This window comes from Hippopotamus amphibius, chromosome 5, assembly GCF_030028045.1.
Source record: "Hippopotamus amphibius kiboko isolate mHipAmp2 chromosome 5, mHipAmp2.hap2, whole genome shotgun sequence".
NCBI classification, from domain to species: Eukaryota; Metazoa; Chordata; class Mammalia; order Artiodactyla; family Hippopotamidae; genus Hippopotamus; species Hippopotamus amphibius.
This window is the reverse complement of record NC_080190.1, coordinates 84,172,312-84,193,281: the sequence shown is the minus strand read 5'-3', so window position 1 is coordinate 84,193,281 and position 20,970 is coordinate 84,172,312. Positions and strand designations below refer to the sequence as shown.

Genomic DNA, 20,970 nt, shown 5'->3' with positions numbered 1-20,970 from the left:
AGTATTCCATTTGCCAGTGCCCAAACAGGTGAGGACAAAGAGACAGAACATGAGGTGCCTGTGTAGACAGAATTTCATCTCAGTGCTTCTGTTTTAAGACTTAGTTCTCAAATCATTCTTAGAAGCTATCTTGCTATACAATCCTTATTTCCTTTTTTATTCCATTATGGATTCTTTGTCCAAAAGTTGGATATCGGTCAAAGATTCATAACAAAACAGGAAGGGGCCCTTAAGTGAGTATTAAACTTGTAAAATTAATATGCAGTGGATAAAAGTGCAAGTGCAAGAAGTCACCTTAAAAAGGCCCTGATGATATCTACCAGAAGAACAGGATTTGCGTATGCACTCACTGTTCTAGGAGCTGGGCATGTAGCAGTGAATAAAACAGACATATCCCTGCCATCACGTAACTTATGAATTCTATAACCTCACTAGGTTGTATCTAATTTATAGTGAGAATGCACCCAGAGGAAGAATACAGTTGACCTTTAAAACGCATGGGTTTGAACTGCATAGGTCTACTTAACACACGGGTTTTCTTCAATATATACATGTTACAGTACTACGCGATGCGTGGTTGGCTGAACCTGCAGATTTGGAACCACAGATATGGGGAGCTGATTATAAAGTTATATGTAGATTTCTGACTGCCTGGGGCTCAGCTGACCTTCATGATGTATATCAAAGAGCAATAGGTAAGATAGAAAGCTGTCTAGTGGAGAAGGTACCCTCGATGTGAATGAATCCTAGTGTCTGCTTGACAGCACTATCAAGTTGTCACAGACTGATTAAAATCAATTAAAATCATCTATCTGCCACCCCTTGGTGAGGGCAGAGTCCGCATTTGCCATGCACCACTCTGGTATCATTTAACTTTTCTGTGTGGATTTCCTTCACAGAATGTATCTCCAGGTGGGTAAGTGTTCTCTCTTTGACAGGTTTTCAGTTTGCAAACCCGAAGGCCAGACTCAGGGCTACTGAATGCATCAGGGGAATAGCACACCAAGGATATACAGTAGCACACGTTAAATGGCACTGGTAAAACATTATTTGTTTATCCTGAACGTACCCTTCCTATACCTCAATTAAAGTCTTCAAGGAGCAATTATGACTTAGGACTGCAAAGAGATGGGAGGGACTGTTGTAGGTTCGCAAGGTTCATGGGAAACTGAAGGTCAGAGTCAAGAAAGGTCAGAGTGACAGGGATCAGAAAAAGGGATTTTGAAGCTCATACAGGCTGAAAAGAAACAGGTCATAGAGCTAGCTAGGGAGAGCAGTCAGCTCATCATTAGTTCTGACTAGGCTTTTAAAGTTCAGAGGCAGAAAATCTGTTCTGGAGATAGAGTCTAATATTCTGAGTGGTGGGGTAGCCAGGCTCCAAAAGGATGGATCAGGGTTGGAGGCTGAAGAATGAATGCCTGCAAGGTACGATGAGTCTCCCAGAAAAGAGAGGGTAGGTCCCAGCCACAGGTCAAGGGATGATACCACGGAATCCAGCTTTAGAGGAACCAGGTAGATACCATTAGGAGCTGTTGAGTCAACGGGTTTCGACCTGAGGACTTGGAAAACCCCTACTTGATGACCTGGCAGCCAGTCTTAGAACCCCACACTGAATGAACCCACATCAGTGCCCAGGCCCTGAGCAGCTGGGTGACAGGTATGGGGAATGAACTCAGAGATCTAGGTTGCAGGCACACGGCCATTAGCCGACTTTAAGGTACCCTTTGGTGCAAGGGCTCTTCATGTATTCATACCTGCTAAGGGCCAAGAGTAGGATTAATGTAAGGTGGTGCTGAGTCTAAAGGCAGACCCACAGACACAAGTACTGAGCCCAGGGTCTGGCACATTGTAGGTGCTCAATAAACACTGACTGAATTCCACTTCCTTATCCTCATGGTCCCTTTAAAAAAATGTTTCCTCACTTCAGTTTGTTTATAGAATTCCACTCTTTAGCTTGATCCTTTCTAAAAGCTCCTCCATCTGGACTATGCAAAGTCTAAAGTAGCATTATATACAGAAATGATCTTTTAATTAATAAAATCCTCACCTATATGGGATAAAAATTAGAAATGCATATTAGGTGTGTCTTTGATCAGCCCTATATATACTAATCCATATTTTATCATGCAGGAATCTAAAGATATGAAAGCAAATTTTTTTTTAAGTTTTTTTAGTTGGAAATCTTGATAGTTTCAAATATTTAGACCAATTTAGTTCTAATATAAGTTCATCTTTATTGTTAAAAAGTAAAAGCAATATTCTTGTAATACTGACTATGTAAATGTAAATGAGAACCTTTTTCTAAAAGCACTTCTCACGCTCTAGGGTTTACTAATGATTATTCCTTTCCTCTTAATAGGCGTTAATTGTTCAAGGCCAACAGAGAACCATTCTTTTGGCTTTGGTAAGAGAAAAATCAGGGATGCATTAGCAAGTGTGCCTGATGTAAGCAGCTAAACACAAAACCCAGCACAGTCATTAACAAGGTGCCTGACACATTCAAGAAAACTGGCATAGCTAAATGCGACTAGTGTGCGTGTACCGTAAGAATCGAAACCTCTTAGGGTCCACAGCTCTGTGTGTGAACACTGGATGTTTGAATCACCAGCTCAATTAAATGGGCTGATTGTAGAAAGGAGAAAGAGCCAATGAAAGATATCTACAGGCAGACCTCATTTTACTGTGCTTCACTTTATTGCACTTCAGGTACTGCATTTTCTACAAACTGAAGGTTCGAGGCAACCCTGCGTGGCACAAGTCTATCGGCGCCATTTCGTCCACAGCGTTTGCTCACTGACTGTCACATTTTGGTAATTCTCACATTTCCAACTTTTTTTAACTATTACTATATTTGTTGTGATATGTGGTCAGTGATCTTTGATGTCACTACTGTGACTTACTGAAGGCTCAAGTAATGCTTAACATTTTCTAGCAGTATTTTTTAATTCAGGTTATCTACATTGTTTTTAAGACATAATGCTGCTGCATACTTAATAGACGGCAGTGTAGTGTAAACATAACTTTTATATGCACTGGGAAACCGAAAAAATTCGTGTGATTCACTTCAGTGCAATACTTTGCTTTATTGCAGTGGTCTGGAGCCAAACTTGCCATATCTCCAAGGGTCTGCCTGTACACAGATCAGTTAGAATTCCTTAGACAACTCCATAATTAACTCTGTTCTGCGCATTTCCAGTGATGCAGCCTTTTAGTGTTGAATCAGACTTCGCTAAATGATGGTACAAAATTTTCAGTGATATTGCCTCTTGCCCATACTTTTTTAATGTTCAAATTATGGGGGGTTTAATTTCATCATGTTGCCTTAAAACAAGAGGACACTTGGGTATTTTAGAACCAGTAATCACCACCCCTTGCCTTCTCTTGGCCTTTAGTATTCCACTAGGAGTAGCTCTGTTAGTGTACTTGGCAGCAAAAGTAATTTAGGAAGTTAAAGGAAATTTTAGTTTTGCTTTTCCATACCCTATGTGCAACATTTCAGAGTATATGTGATCGTTTACTATGAGAGAAAGTTAGTTGGTTACAATCATAGTGTTTCACATTCTAGATGTGTTTACATTACTTGTACTTTAGCATTACTTTTAAAAAAGGGAAGAAGAGGAAAATAGGCACTTAGAACATTTCTATCCTTTCTGATAAAAAATAATAGTTCAATTAATACTAGCAGTAACTAGCAGCTTAATCATTAAAAAATAGATTATAGCTCTTTTATCAGTTAATGCTGAGTATTTCAACTTTCCTGCCTGTAATAGAATAATAAAATATTTGTATATCACAGGATGAGTATAATAATTGCATGATCTTAGTGGTGTTTTTAAAGATATATCTACCCTTCAATGACCTAATACTTAAGAACTGCAGTACTTCCTGAAAGCATGATTTAAAGGATTTTTAAGCATTCGCTGAGTCTCTCTTTAAATTCTTCTAAGTATCCCTAATAACGACAGTGTGACAAGTAGGGTGTTCTTAAAGCTATTCAGAATAACAACATGATATTTTAAGGTAACCTGAAGAATCAGTGCAAATTTTGCTTCAGTGTAGAATTTTCCCTGGCAGTAACTATTTTAAATATGTGACCCAAATTCTTCCACATACTGCAAAGCAAGAATGGTGTTTTGTGTGATCATGCAGGGTGAAGGTGTTCCGTACATAGGAAAAACCCAATCGTGACCCACTGAAAACTTGAGATTTTAAATACCATCAAGGTCAGAGAAGCAGACTTGATCCCTGTGAAATCAATGCCCAGAGATAAGTTATTCCTGAAGACCAAACTAGGAAGTAAGACATCAGAAATGGATTTCATCGTGTAGACAGAACTAATGTAAGTTCCTTTTCACCTGCCCCTCCCTCTGTCTCCAGATGTGAGATTTCCTAGGCAGAGCAGAAGGATACTTTCTCTCTGGTAACAGTACTTCCTCTAGTACCTTAACCTCCCTGACAGAGCCATGTACAGTCTCCTATTGTAGGCAGTTTTATAACTGCATATCTATCTATCTATCTATCTATCTATCTATCTATCTATCTATCTATCTGGTATTGGAGGTTTTTAGAATGGCACTTACAGTTTGGGAGCTAGTCTTTCATGACATGTGTCTCACTTAAATGAAATTTATAGGCAACTGTCTGGAACACACCCTTTTACATGGCTGAGAGGCAGGACTCATGCTAGGATATTGCAGTGCTACTACCATTTTAAACATACAGCTTCCAGTAAACTGCTTTCAGAGCTATTTAAAAATAAAGGGTATTATTTTAAATATGGTTGGAAACTATTAGAAAACTCTTAGGATTCCACATAGTCTTTTGAAAGGGCTCAAGGACCCAGGGGTATCTGTTATTAATCCCCTTTTGAGTACCTCTGCTTTGTTCAGTAATGAATGTTCAGTGAGCTGGGAAAGGCGCAGTCTTGAAGCCCCGAGGTTATGGGTATTAGATTCACTGGTTATTAACAAACTGTGCAAAGATCTCTGAATACAGCAGAGGAGGTTTAATAGTGTAAGTCAATTCTATCAATGATTTTATTAACATTATCAGCTTATCACCAAAGTGTATACAGTAGCACCCTGTTGAAAGGAGTACTAAATTTTGGCAAAATTTAGGAGGTTCTTTGAGGAACCAATCATCTGTGCTTTCAGCAGCTCTAAGGAGCCAATTACTTACTATGCAGTTGGCCGACATTCTGCTACATGAGAGCTTTCAGCACTGGAGTGGCCACCGGCTTTCTAGATGTCAGCTGTACTTAAGAGTCTACCAGGAAGAGGTAAGGATGTGAGGAATACTTGAGTCCAAAAGCCTTGAAACCATCAGACCATATATATACTGTCTACTTTTTAAAGTGAATTATGCATAAAAGTCTGTGCAAACTACAACATATATTGTAATAACATTCTCAAAAAATCCTAGTATATTTTAGCATTAAGTTATATAAAATACATCTTTATAAAAGTACAGAATTTTTTTAAAGTTTAAATTATACTCACTGACACAGGCAGCCAGGCTCCCGTTTTAGTACTAAAATAAGGTTTTATCCATCTAAATTATTGCTTAGTTCTACGGAGCCATCAGAAACCTTAACAAATAAAAATCAAGTCCTATTTCCGAAGGGGAAACGCCCTAAAAATTCAGCTGTCGTTAAGTCAGTCTTTCTGAAGCTTTTCAGCTGAGGCATCTTCCATAAAACCATTCACTGATGCTATTACCCATGGCTTGGTTTGTTAGGATCCAAAATTGAGTCTGGTTGTAAAGTTCCCACTTGTGCCAGGAAGCTGTTAGTTTGCTGTCCCCAGTCGTAGTAGTCTGGAGCAAAACTTGAAGAGAAAAAGTGAAATTTCAGTGACCTGAAACATGCTGACTGTTGATGACATGCCTATTTTAGGCAGACAGAACTGGGGTTGTGTATAAACTATACCATCCCAAAGCTTTTCAAAGCAGCTTCCTGAAGCCCATTTTCCCACGCAACAGTTCTATGCAAGGTGGCTAGAGGACCACCCCCAAGACGTTACCTGAACCCTATATACAGAGCCCAGAAGTGTAGTAATACTGCAGCCAGAAGCCAATCACTGTGTGTAACAAAATGCTTTAGCAACACATTGTATCTGAATCCTAATGGAGTGTATAGCTCACTGCCTCTGTGTCTTTGGACCAATAACTTCTGTGCTTCAATTTTATCATCTGTTAGAACAGGAGTAATATTAGTAACTACCTTGTTGGGCTTTTGTGAGTTAATACCTGTAAAATGTTTAGAACAGAATCTTAATATACAATTAGCTCTCAGTAATGTACACTGCTGTTTTTATCATCATCATTATTATTTTCCTCTATGTAATGGAAAGGGGATCTTTTCTTCTTCCACAAAGCTAGTGCCCTCAGCTGTGTCTCTTCTGGTGAGGGGTTAGGGCTGCTCTAGCAGGTTACAGAGGGAACAGGCAATGCAGTCGGGTAACTGGACAAGAGAACAGTTTTAGGGAAGAGAGTTAGGACACCTTTTGACCTCCACGTCCTTCCTGCTCACTGACTCCTTTCCAGATTATCTGTGTTCTTTACACCCGCTGGCTTGGCAGATTGCTCTGCTCTCCCGTTTCCCCAGCACCATCTTTTATTCTACGTGACCAGGATTTCTCTGCTCCCTGGTCCACCGAGAAAGCATGGTTTTCTCCCAGCTTTTCCTGTCCCTACAACAAGGGCTCCTTTCAGACCTCTTTTAAGGTTTTCTAAAGATTTTACTGTAGTAGTAAACAGCAGAAAGCAAGCGTATATTCTCTTCATCATTTTTGCCCCAGGAGGAGAAAGACTTTACCTTAAAATGTTACTGGCAGGTCTTTAAATTCACAAAGGATTACATAAGATAAGCTTTCATTTCTAAGAAACACTCCTCCTGAAGCTGCCCCTCCACAGGAACAGTCCGGGGTCCTGGGAGGACATCCAGAGAGGGGCTTGGCAAACACGAGGTCAGCCCTTTCTGCTCCTCGACGCTGCTGCTGGCTTTGAAGTCCCAGATTCACAGGATGAAAGAGGGGACAGGGTGATCGCTGGGCGGTGGAGTGTGGCTGAAGCGTCCCTGGGCTTCGGAGGGGGAAGGGAATCCAGTAGCTACCACGCCTCCTGTTTGCAGACCATGACCATGGCCTTGGCAGACAGCGTGAAGCGCATGACCCCAGGAGGTGGGTCTAGACTCTGGCTGCAGTCAGTCTCCCCACTCAGGCACTTCCCCTCCTTTTTCTGTTGGCCTCACCCTACCTCCAGCTCCAGGGTCTTATGCAGGCATTTCCGTTTAGTCTGGATCCATTTCACTGGCTCAGCCCTCAGCCTCCTAACCACGCCCCTCCAACAGGAACTAGGGTCTCACCTTCCCTGAAGTCCCTGAGGGGCAATGTTCCAGGCAAGGTCATCGTCACTGTCGTATCTTCGAGGGTTGTCAAAGAAATAAGACCTGGGGCCGAATCCATGGCTGGGGACCATTCCAGGGTTGGTCTAGAAACACAGTGTAATTGTTCAGTACACTTTCAGACACTGTGCCTCACACGAGGCAAAGATAAATAACATCTCTTTCTTGCAAGAGACTAAAGATGTTCTGTTCACCTGAGTGGAGGTGCTTGTTCAGCTGGCGTGTTCATTTCAATTGCTTTTATATTTAAGAGGTATTAACTTTTTCTCATTATGGACAAAATCATCTTTCGGAGTTGTGCTTATAGCCGTGAATTATCACCGTTTTCATCTCTTACAGAAAAACCAGACAATGCCCAAATCAGTCAAATGAGACAGCCCCAAATTAGATATGAACCCGTATAATGATGTGGGCATTCACGACAAATTAAAATAATGAAATGATGAAATTTTGAGACAGTTTAGCCAGTTTCTATAATCTGCTTCTCCTGTTTCTGTTCCCAAGCCGAGTTCACCTCTCAAAAAAAAAAAATTACAGTTGTCCACAGGGGACTGGTTCTAAGACCGCCCCGCCCCCCATACCAAAATCTGAGGATGCTCAAGTCCCTTATATGAAATGACACAGTACAGTCAGCCCTCTGTATGCTGAGGTTCCACATTTGTGGACTCAGCCTGGCATAAAATCCCACATTTGTTTGACATCTTTGTACATATCATTAGTGGTCTTTTTCTTTTTTTTTTGGCTGCACCATGCAGCATGTGGGATCTTAGTTCCCCGACCAGGAATCGAACCTGTGCCCCCTGTAGTGGAAGTGCGGAGTCTTAACCACTGGACCACCAGGGAAGTCCCTAGTGGTCTATTTAAAAGTTAACCAACAGAGTATGAAGAAAGGTTATTCTAGGATGCGTATCTATATGTGAATTTCTGCTTTTCTAAGACTAATCTAGCCAAACATAGGAAGCAAAGCGGAACTTATACAAGGTGGGACGCCTTCAAATTTCCTATTTGTAACAGTTCAAGAATGTCTATACAACAGAGTTTACACAGCTGGAAAAAAAAATGTCTATACAAAGAATGAAGTTGGACCCTTACCTCACACATATACAAAATGTAACTCAAAATGGATCAAAGACCTAAACGTAAGAGTAAACATTATAAAACTCTTAGAAGAAAATATAGGGGCAAATCTTCATGACCTACGATTTAGCAAAGGATTCCTAGATATGCCACCAAAAACATAAGCAACAACCCAAAAAACAAACAACTTCAAAATTAAAAACATTTTTTGCTTCAAAAGATACCATCAAGAAAGTGAAAAGACAGCCACAGAATGAGAGAAAATGTTTGCAAATCACATATCTTACAAGGAACTTGTATCTAAAATAACTCTTACAACTCAATAGTAAAAAGACAAGTCATAACAGCAAGTGCTGGGGAAGATGCAGAGGAACCAGAAGCTGCTGAGAAAGTAAAGTGGTGCACTCTCGTGGGAAACAGTCTGGCCGTTTCTCAAAAAGTTAAACTTAGAGTTACCAAATGAACCGGCAACTGCACTCGTACTAGATATATACCCAAGAGACGTGAAGACCTACGTACTGAAAACTGTACACGAATGTCTATAGCAGCATTATTCACAAGTAGCCAAAAGATGGAAACACCCCGCATGTCCATCAGTAGATGGATAAACAAGACGTGGCATATCCACACAATGAAATATTAACTGGCCATAAAAAGGAATGAAGTACTGACACATGCTACAGCATGGATGAACCTTGAACACATTATGCTAGATGGAAGAAGCCAGTGACAGAAAGTGGCATACTATACGATCCCATTCATATCAAAGTCCAGAACAGGGAAATCTATAGACAGAAAGTAGATCAGTAGTTGCTTAGGGGCAGGGAGATGGGGAGTCATAGATAAAGGGTATGGCGTTTCTTTTCGAGGTGATAAAATATGTTCTAAAAACTGGTGATGATTGCACATCCCACTGAAAAAAACCACTGAATTATACATGTGAAATGGGTGACTTGTTTGGTATGGGAATTATACCTCAATAAAGCTGTTTAAAAACATATACATATGTATGAAATGGAGAGAGATTCTCAAACTACAGTGCATTCAAATCACTTGGGGTGCTTATTAAATTATTTAAAATGTGGACTCCCAGAACCTACCCCAGAGATTCTGAACTGGGTCCAGAGCATAGCCTAAGCGTCAGTGCTCATACCAAGCAGGCCTCGGGGTTCTGATGTGGACGGCAAAGAGCCACACCTGCAGTATAGTGTTACACCCACTCTAGGGATGCCAGGTGTAGAGGCTTGTTTGTACCAACTGTACTTTGGATACAAATGGTAGATAACATTTTTTTTTAAATGCTCCACCTGCAGTATGTGCTCTTTTAGAGTCAATGAATATGAGTTAAATTATAAATTTCACTCCAAAAGAATATTTGACTTTTTTCTCCAAGCAATTACAGAAGTTACAGATAGTAATAGGATTATTACTGAGTCATTAGGAATTTAATTTCTTCTGCAAACCTTATTATGCCAAGTAAAACCACAGTGCAGCACAGAATTAAAATCATGGGCTTAGTATGCTAAGTGAGATAAACCAGTCACAAAAAGAAACAAAAAATTATAAAATAAAATAAAACATAAAATAAAATAAAGTAAATAAAATCATGGACTTAGGAGCCAGGCTGCCTCCGTTTGAATCTGAGCTCTGTCTCCTACTAGCCATGGGGATCTTGAGCCTCAGTTTCCTGATCTCAAAATGAGTATAACACTAGATTTTACCTTACAGAGTTACTGTGAGGATGAAAGAGGTTAATATAAAGTCCTTAGAACAGAGTGTAGCATCCATAAGTGCTTTATAATTGCAAGTTATTTTTACCAAGTTCTGTATGTACTAACAGCATTAACCCTGGTAGCCTTGCCCAGGGTATTTTATGAACACTGGTGCTTCACTGGGTCAAATCTAACACGTAGATTACCTGCTAATGAGAGTTACTTCCTGGGTACAATATAAAAAGGGGGAAGGGTTTTCCGTTTATGATTATGTCTCCTTCATGCTGAATTCACTCTCTCCGGATGAAATAGGAGATACTGTCCTTTAGGCCATAAACAGTCATTCTAATTCACTAACATGCTACTGTAGATAAGCAGTTACCAGTGTGGCCCATGGACGCTGGAGGACTGGAGGTCCCCGAGATGCTTTTAGGGATCAGCAAGTTTGCACCTATTTGCATAAATTAGCATATTAAGATGCTATCTGCTTTTCCATCGTGTGGCTACTGGCACCAGTGGCTCAAAAGCAGTAGTGAGCAAAAGTGCTTGTGCCTTAGCAGATTTCAAAGCACTGACACCAACTGCACTAGTAGTTACCATGTTCTTCACCACTACACAATCACAGTTTAAAAAAGGTAAGAAGGTCTTAATGAAGCAGGAAAAACTAATTTTATTACAAGGAAAAGAACCTGTACAACTCTGAGTTGTAGCTACTTTTTTCATGCAACTTGACAGCTCATGACAACCATGGTTTTTCAGACGCTGTCATTTGGCAGACACAGCAAAAGGGAATAAACTGAGCTGTCAATTCAAGGAAAACATGGGACAGTATTTGTTGTCACTGATCAAATTTGAGTTTTTAAGCAAAAATTAAAACTTCGGAAAACTTGTATTCCCCACCATGAGCTTGACAGCTTCTCAATATTTATTTAAAGATTTTTCTGATAATCAGTGGTGATATTAATGAATGAGATATATTTTTGATATGGTATAATAAAAACTTAACTTTTAGAAGATCTGTATAACTCAAAACACGAGATTTTCCAAATGACCAAGGCATGATATTAACTACAAAACCATGCATGGGTAAAAGATCCATTCAAAGTGCAAGGTAAACCAATGGATATTAATGCACGGCAGAATTCAAAAAGCTCACTGATATGGTTTTAGATTCTGATATGGTTTTAGATTCCATATTGTAGCTAACTTTTAAGAAATCACAACTTGTTGAGTTTGGCTGTATATTAAAGAATATTCACAATTATGCTAATAAAAAAGCTATTAAAATACTCATTTTTGCAAATACGTATCTCTGTGAGGCTCGATTTTCTTTATATACTTCGACCAAAACAACATATCACAACAGAGAGAACAAAGAAGCAGATATGAGAATCCAGCTGTCTTCTAAGCCAGGCATTAAAAAAGAGTCACAAAATTTTAAAACAATGCTACTCTTCTCACTAATTTGTTATGGACAATATAGTTCTTTTGCATACAAAAATTTTATGGTAACATGTTATGGCTTATTTATAATGAATTAATAAATGAGTATTTAAAATTTTTCTCACACACAGACACACCTCCAAACAAACTTTTGGGGTCTTCAATAATTTATCAGTGTAACCCCAAATAGCTAAAGCAATCTTGAGCAAAAAGAACAAAGCTGGCAGCATCATGTCCCCTGATTTCAAACTACATTAGGAAGCTATAGTAATCAAAACAGTATGATGTTGGCATGGAAACACAGATCAGTGGAACAGTATAGAGAGCCCAGAAAGAAACCTAAGAATACACAGTCAATTAATTTACAACAAAGCAGCCAAGAACATACAATGGGGAAAGGACAGTCTCTTCAATAAATGGTGTCAGGAAAACTGGACCACCATCTTACACCATGCACAAAAATTAACTCAAAATGGATGAAAGATGATTGTAAGACCTGAAACTATAAAACTCCTAGAAAAAACATAGACAGTAATCTCCTTAACATCAGTCTTGAGGATTTTTGGATCTGACTCCAAAAGCAAAGGAAACAAAAGCAAAAATATACAAGTGAGACTACATCAAACTAAAAAGCTTCTGCACACCAAAGAAACCATCAACAAACTGAAAAGGCAACCTACTGAATGGGAGAAAATATTTGCAAATCCTAGATCTGATAAGGGGTTGATATACAAAATATATAAAGAACTCATACAACTCAACAGCAAAACAAAACCCAACCAAACAAAAAACCAAACCACCAGGATATGATTTTAAAATGGGCAGAGGATCTGAACAGACATTTTTCCAAAGAAAACCTATGGATGGCCAACTGGTTACATGAAAAGATGCTCAGTATCATTAATGATCAGGGAAATAAAAATCAAAACCACAATCAGTACCACTGCACACCTGTCAGAATGGCTATCATCAAAAAGACAAGAAATAACAAGTGCTGGTGAGGATGTGGAGAAAAGGTAGCCCTTGTGCACTGCTGGTGGGGATGTAAACTGGTGCAGCCGCTATGGGGATTCCTCAAAAAATTAAACATAGAACTACCACAATCCAGCAATTTCTCTTCTGTACATTTATCTGAAGAAAATGTAAACACTAATTCAAAAAGATATATACACCCCCACGTTCAGTGCAGCATTACTTACAATAGCCAAGACGTGGAAACAACCCAAATGTCCACCAGTGCATGAATGGATAAAGAAAATGTAACACACACAAACACACACACACACACACACACACACACACACACACACACACACACACACACACACGAAATGTTTGGCCGCAAAAAGGAATCTCCTGATAAACCATAATGGAAAAGAATATGAAAAAAAATACATATATGTATAACTGAGTCATTTTGCTGCATAGTAGAAATTAACACAACATTGTAAATCAATTATACTTCAATAAAACTTTAAAAAAAGAATGAAATCTCGCCATTTGCAAAAATATGGTTGGACCCTGAGGACATTATGTTGTGAAATAAGCCAACTAGAAAAAGATAAAAAGAAAAAGATAAATAGCATATGATCTCACTTGTATGTGGAATCTAAAAACAGACCCCAAGCTCACAAATATAGAGAAAGACTGGTGGTTGCCTAAGGTGGGAGGTGGGCGAAATGGGTGAAGGGAGTCAAAAGATACAAACTTCCAAGTTATAAAGTGAATGTCATGGGGATTCATGTACAGCATGGTGACTATAGTTAATACTGTATTGCATATTTGAAAGTAGTTAAAAGAATGGATCTCGAAAGTTCCTATCACAGAAAAAAAAACTAAACTGTATGTGGTGACACATTAGTTGGACTTGTGGTGGTGATCATTTTGCAATATACATATAAATATCAAATCATTACATTGTAAACCTAAAATAAAGTTTTATAACTCAATATAAACAAACAAATCAACAAATAATAATGTATCCGTGTAAAGAGTCCTGAGACTAAAAGTTGGGGAAACTGCTCTAGAAAATACCCTAAACAGTAAATATATTCAAACACAATAGCCAAGTAACTCTGTATACAGAGAGAGCGTGTTAAGGCTGACATATTTCCCTGGACAATGAGACCTAAACGTACAGATGAGACTGTCCATATTATTCTGCATTCACTTAATAAAACAGCACTTTGAAACTCAACCAGGATGATTCTTTATACTATTTTTTTTTCCTTTTCAATCAACAGAGATGTGATGGAAAGAACGTTAAATGTCAAAAGGAAACAAATAGTACTTTGAACAATAGCCTTTCACGCCTTAGGACTCAGATGTGCACTCTCTCCTTCAGCCTGCCTTGGGTTTGAGGAGTGCAGTTCCTAAGCCTCTGACACACTAGGAAGTGGAGAGAAGGCCCATGGAGAGCTGAAGGGATTTTTGTTAAGAGGCTCTTTCCAGAAACCTTCAACTGTGTCCTCAGAGAAGGAAGGAAAACAAGGCACTGGACTCCAACCTGGAGTCCAGTGCCCACCTTCCTTGTGTTTCTTTGTCGCACAGGGGAGGCATTTGGGTCTGACTTTACAGAAGCCTCCAGGTGCCCACCACCACTCTGTCTTCAGGGGCCCATCGGTCAGGCTGTGCTTCTGCACCCCTTGCCCCAGCTCCAGTATTCCTTTTTTTTTTTTTTCCCTATTCCTGGCTCACTAGTGACTATCCAGAGATGAATAAGGGGGGAAAAAAAAAACAAAAAAACCAAGATAAAACACAACAGGTTGGTTATTGTATCTGTGCTTTCCTTGCCACCCATACGTTGCTTACATTGGCCAAAAGCCATTCACTATACTTTTCTGTGGGCTTCACAGATCAGTGATTCAAAATCCTACTGCTAGTTCCTATGGATGGAATAATCCACGGAGTAAAGCTTCCAGGAGCCTCCTCCCTCTTGTGGGTTTTGCACTTTCTACCCCACCCCCATAAAGACATTTATATGAAGTTCCTTGAACAGAAAAGTGACCAAATCGGGGGAGTGGCTTTAGCATTCTTCACAATAAGGTTCCCTCTCCCCTCTCACCCCATTCCCTAATCCCCATCCAGCACAACTCAGGCTGAAGAGCTGGATTACCATTCTTTATTCTCTGCTAAAAAAAAGCTTCTGTATTTGGTTCACAGCAAGTCAAGGCTCAAGTACTAGTGAATGACTGTTTCATTAGGGAAAAAAAAGTTAATCACGATCTCCAGGCCTCAAGATGCAACTTAATTTTTTTCTTTTTCTCTTTTTTTTTTTTTTTTTGTAAAATAAAGCTAAACTGAAAAACAAATTTCCCTCAAAAGATAATTAAGGGAAAAGAAAGTCTCAATTAAATAGATAAGGGCAGTTTTCATTATCAGAAGAGGATGGAAGAGGCTCCGTACTGAAAATCTAAGAAAAAATTCCAACTGTATGCTTTGTGATTAGAATTAGGAGATGTTTTCTGCAAATACAAAGTGGTTTACTTACAAGGTCCTTCGCAGAATTTCTAACTCGAAAGAAGTAGACTACTAAGGTGGTAGGTAAGAGTTCCCACACAAAGAGGACGACACCAAATACTATGTACCCCGCATCTCCCAGCTGATTCTTCAAATCTGCCTGTTGAACAAGAGAAGAAAAAAAGAGCCACTAGATTGAGGGCAGAGGAAAAAAGTTTGATTTGATTCTTTCTAACATGCCAGAGACTAAATCTAATATAGTGTATTTCTTTCTCCCTAAAATGTGCACGTTGAAATCAGATATTAGTGGCCCAGACCTCGGGTGGGGGGTTATTTAAACCACATAGGATGGATAATTCTCTTCTCCAAAATATTCAAAGACAGAAACTGCCAATCTCTGATGTTTTATTCCTTTACCCTCCAAGAATCTACCCTACATCCAAAATAAGTCTCTAAGCTGATTTTCTTTTCTTCAACAACTGAACAATGAGAATGTTCTGTTGCCTTCTCCCGATTCTTGAGAGCAGCGTATCACGTATTACCCTTGGTCTCACCCTTCGGATAAACGTGTCAGTTTTTAAATTTCTCTTCACATGAACCACATCCTACAATTCACCCTTTAAAACTTTCCTGCAGGCTAGACTGTCTAGGAAAAAACTCTCTGAGTCCAGGATGTTTGCCTCCTGGACCAGTGAGACGGCTGAGTGGATGTGGTGTAGCAGTGCTCCTCTCTCTGTAGGGCAGAGGGAAGGTGTGTGAGGCTGTTTCTGGGCAAGTCAATCAGAAAGGCCATCATTTCAAAGGAAGACTGCACCAACATGAAACCATAAAGGGCCAATCCCTGAACGGAATCCTTTTGCCTTCTCTACTCTCACACTCTGCATCTCAAATTCTACTTAGCTGTCTCAAAAGGGTGTTGTGTGTGCTTCTTGCATTCTGCACAAATAACCTGCATCTTGGGGCTGTCTGTTTTGCTTGCTCCTAGATTATTTTGGTGGCAACACATAGATCTAGATATCTATAAATAGATATCCCCCAAACAACAGAATTTTTAAAATTGTGATAATTGAAATTCGTTATAATTATAAGCTCCTTCTTTCAATTGAAAGAAACACTGTAATAATTATTTGGTTAAAACCAAATCTCTGTTGTTTAATGGGGACAGAGTCTCAGTTTGGGAAGATGAAGACGCTCTAGAGATGGATGCTGGTGGTGATGGTTGCACAGCAACGTGAATGTACTTGATACCTCTGACCGGCACACTTACAAGTGGTTAAAACAGTCAATTTTCTGTATACTTTACCACAATAAAAACCCTCTGTGTATTATGAATGAGTCTCTAACTTATCATTGTTGAATGTTTAGGTTTTTATGTATTTGCTTTCTCACAACAGGACACACCTCCAGCAGTACCTCGCCCGCCTAACTCCCGTCCTGTATTTGTGCTGTGAGTTTGGGGGAGGGCTGATGGCGGTGGTTACTGTTCTGGTTTTTATCCTTTCTAACATCTTGCATGTGCCTCTTCCAGATTTCATCTTGTCCTCACAGTTTTAACTTCTCATGGTCATTTTATTCTTTCCTCCAGAGTCTTGATTCAGTGCAAGGTTTGAGCACTGTTAGGATTTTAGAAGCGGATTTGTCCATAGTTGGGTATTCAGTGTTCTTCCAGGAAAACCTCAGGAGCGTTGGCAGTTCAATCCAATAGACTCCTACTATACAAGCTTCTATTTCTTTATTGTAACGGCTTATCTGTGTGTGTCTTTTCTTCGGTGGACGTAAACTCCTACAGGGAGGGATGGGTCTGTTCCTCTTTGTGTCTCCAGCACTTTGTCCGGCGCTGGAGACAAAGAATCGATACTTCTCAAATCTCAAATGAGAGAATGCCAGCTAACTCTTTTTTTTTTTGGCTGCGCAGCGCAGCTTGCGGGATCTTAGTTCCCCGACCAGGGATTGAACCCGGGCCCTGGCAGTGAAAGTGCCAAGTTCTAGCCACCGGACCGCCAGGGAATTCCCCTCTCATTCTTTTTTATTTTGAGCTTTTGTGAACATGGATGCCAGATTACATTTCACTACCTTTGCTTTTTTGTTTTATAATTTATGAATTTTTAGGATATAATATAAAAAAGAAAGACTTTCACATTGAGATGTAAAATGGGCTCTTACTAACACCTTAATATTCTCCGTCACTTTTGTCTAGATTTCCTCAAATGCTGTTAGTTTACATGCTCCGTTTAAAAACACTTCATAGTTTTATGTATTTTCTGAAACCTGAATACAATTTTTTTTACCTTTGCAAATTTCACCCTTTAATAACATATTACATTTATATGAAAGCACTTAAAAAATTTAAGTACTGCTTGACAAAAGCCCCAGAAAGGAGAAAGAAGAGTGTATGTATGTGTGTGTGTGTGAGTGTGTGTGTGTGTGAGTGTGTGTGTGTATGTGAGTATGTGTGTGTGTTTCCTAGTTTTCTCAGAAGATGTGTAAGCTGGAACAAGGCAGGTACTATGATCCCCTTTTACAGGTGAAGATGCAGACACCACCCAGGTAAGTGACTCTCAAGGTCCCCCAGCTATTTAGCAGCAGAAGCAAGGAGCTTACACCTCTCTGCCACATGGGATGCTGCAAAGCAACGAGTCACGGATCAGGCGGCCCCCGTTGGCGCCAACTGACCTGGTCTGACACATTGTACCAGTCGTAATCAAAGGAATGGACGTTCTTGCTCTGAGAAAACGACAGGATGAACAGGTTGTAGCAGGCTCGGGAGGCATAGAGCAGGATGACGGTCACACCGATGGCAGTCACCTGACACACGGAGGAGCCCTGGAAAAGCAGGAGTCGTGAGGGCGGCACCCATTCCAGGCCCAGGACCCCAACCCCATCCCAGAACATGGCCTGTGTTCGGACCTGCTAAACCTTTGGTCTCAGAGGCACTGCAGTCTCCTCCGAGCTTCTCCTCCACCCTCAGACCTTAAACCCAAACGTAAGCCTCATCTCACTCCACACCCATCCTAAAACTTCAAATTATCTTCATAGAGATGCTTCAAAACCCCGGACTTGATCTGGAGATACCTGAAAAATATGAGCCTTCCGCCTAAGGCCTAGGTTTGGAAGAACAAGAAAGTCATATAGTTTATCTGGTTAAATCTCTAGGCGTCACTGCTCAACCCCAAGGACCCTCTCAGCTTATGAGCCCAGGGCCTGGCCCCCGGCTTGAGGACAACAAAACAACCTCAGAGGGATGGCAGCTGGCAGACAGCGGTGCTGCGGACAGTGGCTCTGGGCGGTGAGCACTTCCTCAAGACCTAGCATCTCCTAGGCTGGGAGTGCTGGAGCGCCCATGTGACTCTGGGCTTGGAATTATCTGAACATGGGTCATTTCTGCCCCCACTTAAGAAGCTATCAATTTCCAAAGTCAGTTAAATGACCCCTGGCTAGAAACCATTAGCTAAAAACCTGAAATCCATTTTTGAGTTTTGTATTTGGACATCACTAACTAAGCTATGATTTTAGTTTGCCAGTGGTAGTCTATTAGCTTGTTTGCCATAGGGGTGATCTAAATGGGAATTTGACAGTCTAAAATGTGACCCCTCCTATTAAAAACCCAATTCTGTTTTTAAAAAGCCTTGAATAGCCCTTATACAGGAGACAATATAAATAATAAAGTTAAGGCAAGGTCAAGTCTAAAATTCGTCGACCTTTATCACTGAAAAAACGGACACTGCCATGCTAGCTTTTGGGATTTTGCAAGAGCTCAGTCCAGTCCCAGGATGCGCTGATGAAGTCTCTGTATATTTGAACTTGGAGGCACAGACTTTAATCTACTGATCGCTCCTGAGGACACAGTATCATGGGGGGCAGAGCTGCTCAACTCTTCAGGCCAAAGACAGTCCGGCCATGTGGACCACGCGGCAAGGAAGGCAGAGGGGGTGCCGCAGGGCACAGCATCGCTGAATTTCAGAAGCAGAGCAGCTGTGAAGTCACTCAACAGCTCTACACCTGAGAAAACCAAGACCCAATGGGGTGACGTGCGGTGGGGGCTGGGGTCCCGCAGCCAGCGAGAGCCCAGGGCATCCCTCCCTCCCACCCTCCGCACGTCACCAGGCTTCTTGATGAGGGCGAGTCGGGGGCCAGGCTGGCGAGGGGCTCCTCAGCCAGCACATCTGCCACTCTCGTAACTCTGGGGAAGGAAAGGGGAAAACAGGGACTCCGGGGCGCGGGGCACAAGAGAAACAAGAGAACAGGCAGGGGCTGCCCTCTCACCCTGTGTGGACACGCCACTCAAGACGGCTGTTCTTCTGCTCTCGGTACCTCCCCTGCAGGACCTGTGCCTGCTTCACCTACACCTACTCACCTGACTGACCTTCCTTCGTACTAGCCCCAGGCCCCGCCCCCCATCTGGTAATTGTTCTTATCAAAGGTGTGGTGAGGGGTGTGCCCCTCTGCTGGTTTCCATGGAAACGAATGAGCCTACCTGACATCAATTCCTCTGTAACTGGTAACCTCCCCTGCACCCACCCCCGCCCCAGGAGGGAAGACTGCCACCATGTCCTACCCGCCACCCACCGCACACGGTGGGGTGTCCCTGCTTCAGATGTGTAAGCTCCCCCATCCATTAAACCAGTGATGGCTCTGGTGTTGACTCCCGGCTCTTTCTTCGGTCTTTAAGCTGGACAAGCACCGGGCTTGCAGACCTACAGGGTGCAGCCCAACACGCGGCCCGTCTGGGCCCATGGCTGACCTGTGGCCATGAGAAGCCTGCTATCCTGAACCCCAGGAGCAGTTCCCACTGTAAAGGGGGACCCTCTCAGGGGCACAGCCAAGGCAGGGGTGAGCCTGGCTCTGCGTCTCCCTGCACTCCGCCCGGGTGGTGGAGAGGACAGACCCTGGACCCGGAGCCAGGATGCCGAGTCCAAATCTTGGCTCTGCATCTCCTTTGTGCACAACCCGGGACGCGCCTCTGACTTCTTTGTGCCTCAGTCTCCCTATCTATCAAGTGGGTGACACCCACCCCCATAGAGTTGTGAGGGTTACAGTCGTTTCCACATGCAGAGTGCTTGTAAAAGTGCCCGGAACACAGGGAACACCAGGTGTGTGTTTCTATTAATATCAGCGGCACCATCAATGCCACTGGTCCTTTAAAATGTCACTTAAACCACTATATCCATAAACTGGAGTCTTAGCTCTCTGCCAGTAACTCTGCACACCCCCATATGTGCGAGCCACCCAGAGCCAACTCTTCTCACATACAAAGTGCAACAAACCACACGGCTCCGTGTCTTGGCAACCACAACCCAGCACGTCATTTGTAGGAGGTCAGGCGTGAGAGGCATCGGTCGAGTTCTGTCTGTGAACCAGGCAACCCTTCTGAGAACCAGTTTAATGGCGGGATGTCGACCTCATGTCCACCTTACCTTAGACTCCAAGTAAATGTTGGCTAAGGACATCTTGGAGATTTTGTAGAGACAGATGGACAGGGAGACGGCACACAGCACGAAGAGCGTGTCGTTGATGGCCACGCGCACGGAGACGATCACTTTCCTCTCCCAGGTGCCCGTCTTCACCAGCACCGCACAGGTTAAATTCACCAACAGGAAAACGAGGCTGATGAGGAGCGAGGCCAGGTAGAGGGGCAACCTGGAAGGACCAGAGAGAGGCTGAAGGCACCCTTCCCCACATGCTGCCTGTACATTCTGGATCGATGCACACAGAAACTGGGTTTTGCTTGTTTGTTTCTGTTAAATGCTAGAAGCAGAATACGCCAACGTTAACACTTCAGAGCTCACAGTTTGGGGTCAGCAGATGCGAACTATTATATACAGGACAGGGAAACAACAAGGTCCTGCTGCACAGCCCAGGGAACTACGTTCCATATCC

At 41.7% G+C, this 20,970-nt stretch overlaps 1 protein-coding gene across 2 annotated transcripts in view; it reads right to left on the bottom strand.

The window, feature by feature from the left end:
• Positions 1-4,984: 4,984 nt before the first annotated feature.
• The window catches only part of GPR137B (G protein-coupled receptor 137B), a 43,784-nt gene continuing 27,798 nt past the window's right edge, over positions 4,985-20,970 (bottom strand). The window contains exons 3-7 of one of the 2 annotated variants that reach the window (XM_057734427.1): positions 20,508-20,730; positions 17,767-17,916; positions 15,125-15,253; positions 7,364-7,488; positions 4,985-5,825 (exon numbers count right to left, since the gene is read on the bottom strand). In XM_057734427.1, the coding sequence (XP_057590410.1) occupies positions 5,714-5,825; positions 7,364-7,488; positions 15,125-15,253; positions 17,767-17,916; positions 20,508-20,730 (739 nt within the window). In that variant the 3' untranslated portion in view covers positions 4,985-5,713. The remainder of the gene's footprint in view (positions 5,826-7,363; positions 7,489-15,124; positions 15,254-17,766; positions 17,917-20,507; positions 20,731-20,970) is intronic. The other variant, XM_057734426.1, reaches the window with a different exon arrangement.